At 33.4% G+C, this 4,734-nt stretch overlaps 1 protein-coding gene across 1 annotated transcript in view; it reads right to left on the minus strand.

Annotated features, from left to right (window-relative positions):
- The window catches only part of LOC108753731 (glycerol-3-phosphate acyltransferase 1, mitochondrial), a 31,438-nt gene that overhangs the window by 593 nt on the left and 26,111 nt on the right, over positions 1–4,734 (minus strand). The window contains exons 4-11 of the mRNA XM_018495592.1: positions 2,619–2,774; positions 2,135–2,529; positions 1,610–2,033; positions 1,360–1,522; positions 1,017–1,201; positions 754–943; positions 239–462; positions 49–163 (exon numbers count right to left, since the gene is read on the minus strand). Of these exons, the coding sequence (XP_018351094.1) occupies positions 49–163; positions 239–462; positions 754–943; positions 1,017–1,201; positions 1,360–1,522; positions 1,610–2,033; positions 2,135–2,529; positions 2,619–2,774 (1,852 nt within the window). The remainder of the gene's footprint in view (positions 1–48; positions 164–238; positions 463–753; positions 944–1,016; positions 1,202–1,359; positions 1,523–1,609; positions 2,034–2,134; positions 2,530–2,618; positions 2,775–4,734) is intronic.

A 4,734-nucleotide genomic window follows, 5' to 3' on the forward strand; every position in this document is an offset into this window, starting at 1 on the left:
TTGATACATAGATATTATTAATACCAAGAAAAATCTAAGAAAAATAATTTACTTTATATTCAATCTTCCGGATTTCCCGTTCTCTCGAGTACTCTTCGTCTGAACTGTCATCAAAATTTTGAGCGTATCTTTTGCTCCAAAGTTCATTCTCTAGATAAACTTCCTGTCAATTATTTTTTTTATTACTATACATAACTTAAATAAATTATTTAATTAATCTATATAAAAACAAATGTACCTCTTTCTGGGTAATAATGCCTTTGTGCGAAATATTCTGTATTGTTTCAAGGACTACGTCTCTCAATTCTTGACAGGGCCTGCAGAAAATAAATTCATACCTAAGAATGTCGCATAACTTGAGCGCCCGCTCGAGCAGATTGTTTTGCAACACAGTAATATTGTTCTCAGCGATCGCGATTGGATCGTTAATCTGAGACTGCAATTCAGCATACAGAGCTGTTACTGAAAATATAACAATGTTTTAAAATTAACCCTCTCTGCAATCATATTTTTATTTCCTTCATTTGCAATCTAGGTCTTTTATGTCAAAACTTCTATTTAATAAAAATTAAAATTTGAACACAAAACTAAAAAAAAATTTGTTTAAAAATATATAATTCAACAAAAGAAATACCTTCCTTTATTTCGAAAATATTTGAGTACAATTTTATTTGTGTAAAATAATTCAGATTGCAGATGAAATAACCTTTCAGCTTAACCAGCTGCTTGTCGATCTCTCTTCATGTGTCTTACCTACTATACTGTCCATAATATAATATAGCAGCATAGTGTTGCTATAGTATGATAATTCGATCACATTTGGAAGAATTGATATGGGACGGATTGCTATGACGACGTTTGATTTATAGGATTGATTGCCTTCAATGGCTTCAGTAATTTCTTGTCGTTGTTGCATTACGAGGCCGGGTCCTAAGATATCCAACTACAAATTCAAAAATTAATAAGTTTCTAGTTCTTTTCTCATAACCAGATCATTTTATTTGTAGTCTACCAACCGCATGATTAATGATATCAACACTCTCCCCGCAAAACGCTATGTTCTTTTCACTAAATTCCAACTCTTGTCTTATCGAATCAAACGCTTCGACCAGTTTGTCTAACGTACAACCGTCTCTGAACTTATTTAATAATAAAAATGCAACAACATTCGTTGACATAATCGGCATAGATGTTGACGAATCTAAAAACAATTAGACGATGATAATTCAAATTCATCTCTTGAAAAATTATAATAAAGACATAATTTCACAATCGACAAAAATATTTCTATATCATCAATAAGATATATTTACTTCATAACAAAAAACATAAACAATGCTAATAATCATCTTGACTCACCATACACAATGTGCCTAGCGATGCTATCTACCATTTGTCGATGTTCCTCCACAACTACATCTGTACCGTAAAGAGATGAATTCGACATAGTATATTTTAAATATCCTTCTGAAGTTTTTAGAGCCAATTTATTTTGCTGAGCTTGAAAAGCCTTTACCATTTCCTGTTGAAAATCATTTCTCCACATTAAAAGTCTCAACTTATCGATGCGAATCAATTTGATTTGAGAAAAATTATCTTTCTCTCTTACCCTGAGGGAAAACGGTTGACAGAAATCGATTTTGATGATGCCATAACGGCCCCTTAATGTTGACCACACAGCTTTAATCGTCGACGTGAAAGTCTCCATTTTCTTTGGTTGCCCTAACTGTTCTCTAACAAAATTTCCGTCTACCAATCGTTCGTAATTAATCGCTACAGGTACTAGAAACGCATCCTCAATAGTGCCATCCATGTATGCGTCGATGATGACGCTCAGGATACCACTCTTTGGCATGCAAGGTTTACCCGTTCTTGTGCGGCCACCTTCTATGAAACATTCCATGTTGTGTCCAGCACGAAGATTCTCCATGATGTATGTTTGAAGAATTGCGCGATAAAGAAGATCCTTGCGTCCTGTTACCGGATCGATGCGACGTTTGATGTAGAAAGCGCCCAGATTTTTCAAAAGCCATCTGTCAATCGATATTGAATGTATTGTAAATATATCCTCATAAATGTTACTAAATAAGATCCTAAAACATAGAACAAGATTTATATTAAATTTTAAGCTTACCCGAAAAATGGCATCCTCAAATTATCCCCCGCTGCGATCAATGGATCCCTTATATTATTCATAGTCATTTGGAAGCCGACCATTACGTAATCTAAGTGACTGCGGTGCAGGGGCAACATTACGAGCGGCAAACCAGTATTACTCGCCTGCTTCAGCATCTCCAGTTGAGAGGGTATAACGACGATGGATTGTATAAAACAGGGCAACAATTTGTAGATCAACCACACGACTATTTTAATAAAAATGTTGCTACAAGTGCTCTCCATTTGCAGGAGTATGCTCCTGGCTCTGGCTTTCGCCCTTGCGAACGCTTTCTCCTCGCTGCAACCCTCATGATTAGCTGTTTCTAATGCAGTTAATTTGATGGCCTCTTTTAATTTTTCATCGTTCAAGACCTACATCGAGAGCAAGTTTAACAATAGTGGAGATTTATTTAATCCAAATTCAATAAGAGAGAGAGAGAGTACATGAAAGTAAAACTTACTGTTTCTGTAACCCTTGGATAATCATGATTCTTGGAGCTTAATACAAAATATAGATGAGTAAATACTTTCGAGAAAAGCGTTTGAGAATCTGGTTTTTGTGTCAGTATGTTCACACCATATGGTTGCTGCTTGAGCACGGATTTTACTAATGTATCCTGGAATAAAAGATCAGAAGTAAAATAAAAAAAAATTTTTAATTCAGATTTCGTAAAGACAGCAGAAAATACATAATAAAAATATATAAGGAACATATATGAGAACGTATACTAGAAGCAACTGATTAATCTATTTTTTCAAAAACGTCAAATATATGTACAAGTGTTTTAAAATTACTGAACGTACTTCTAATCTATTTCAAAGTCAACTCATTTTTCTAGCAAAGACTTTTAAACATTTTCGTATAAACATTATAAAATTAATTATATTTGTATACTTCTATTAACTCACATTCTTTGGATACCCGCGAATAATAACAATACGCCACCATCGTGACAAGAATCCACGTGTTTCCTCGCACATGTCTCTTATCATTAGAATATCAAATATATGTTTATTACTATATACCACGTGTACAAATTGTATATTATTATTATTATTAAACGACAATTATTAGATGATCTTTGATAACAAATAATCGTTATCTATGAGCATGTGTTGACACTTTTTCATTACGTAAAATTATTATCGAATTATCGGAATAATTACAATTGCAAACATTCAAAGTCATTTAAATTGTTTAATCATACACGTGGCTTATCGAAGTATATGTAGGAGAATGAATCTCCTTCCCTTCCTTCTCCACTTTTGATTGAATTTTTCCTCTTCAAGATTAAGTGCCTTAGCACGAAGTTCACATTAACGCACGCGTCGATGCATGCGTGCCTACGTGCTATAATTGTTCTTATCCGGACAGGGTCAAGTGATGAAAGACGACCAAAGCTTCGTTACATAATTAAACACATGTCAGAAGACATATTCTTTAATTAAGTAATAAGGCCATAATTGCATGTATCCCTGCGTGTATCATGAGACCACCATCGCTTGATTATAAATTTCAGTTTATTAAAAGTAGAATTCTACGAATCAATCGTTGCGTTGTACACATAATTAATTACACATATGCACAGTTACGTTTCGCGAAAACTAAATGATCACGTTAGGAGGTCAATAGGATCGTTTGTTTCGGGACCAATAGGATCTTTAAAAGTGAACGGTTCTTAGGCGACTTATTTGCGTCGTTGTCACACGTCGTGTACTCTCCCACACCGATCTCTCATATCGCGTACCGAAAATAGATCATGCTTATAGGTGTAAAGGTGTAAATGTGCAAATGAAACGTCTTGCACACATTCTCTATTCAGGCACAACTAGCGAATTAATGCGGATTGTTGTAGGAATAAAGACGTTATACGAGAAGATGCACCAAGATTTGTCTACGAAATCTGCGATTTCGCGTGGTTAAGAAACTGAGAAGCACCCGGACAATCTCGTTGGATGTATTTTTAGTAGATGACCTATGTGTGTTATTCAATAATTCAGAAATCTTTTTCGTAATCTGAAATATAGATAAAACTTGCGACAATTTCTCTTACGTAAATTTCGCAACTGTAACGATAAATACGATAAAACTCTCGCGACGAGTACCGTTCATACATATTCGTTTTGACGAATCTAAATGTAACGAATATAATGGCTCTCACGTATATAGAATAATTACCACTTTGGATTCTAAAGAACATTCTAACATATAATAAAATATCTAGTCTAACACACATAAAAGTGTAAACTGAATCCTAATTAAATAAACATAATATATCTAATTGATCTTCAAAGCAAACTGAATTCTCTACTTTGTTTAAACAAAATTTCTCTACATTTAAAATAAAGCATAATAAATCATATATATTTTGAGCGCCATAAAGCAAAAAAGTTTTTTCCATGAGATGCTAAAATTTTGACAAGAATTTAAAAAAATTTTATTTTTTTTTCATAAATTTTAAATAAACAAAAATAAATATATAAATTATTGTTTTTTCAGTGACTTTGTTATAAATCACGATCAATATAGCTCAGTGTCGGATTTCCATATAAATCACACACACACACACACACACA

Source organism: Trachymyrmex septentrionalis, unplaced genomic scaffold (genome assembly GCF_001594115.1).
Source record: "Trachymyrmex septentrionalis isolate Tsep2-gDNA-1 unplaced genomic scaffold, Tsep1.0 scaffold71, whole genome shotgun sequence".
In the NCBI taxonomy this organism is placed as follows: domain Eukaryota; kingdom Metazoa; phylum Arthropoda; class Insecta; order Hymenoptera; family Formicidae; genus Trachymyrmex; species Trachymyrmex septentrionalis.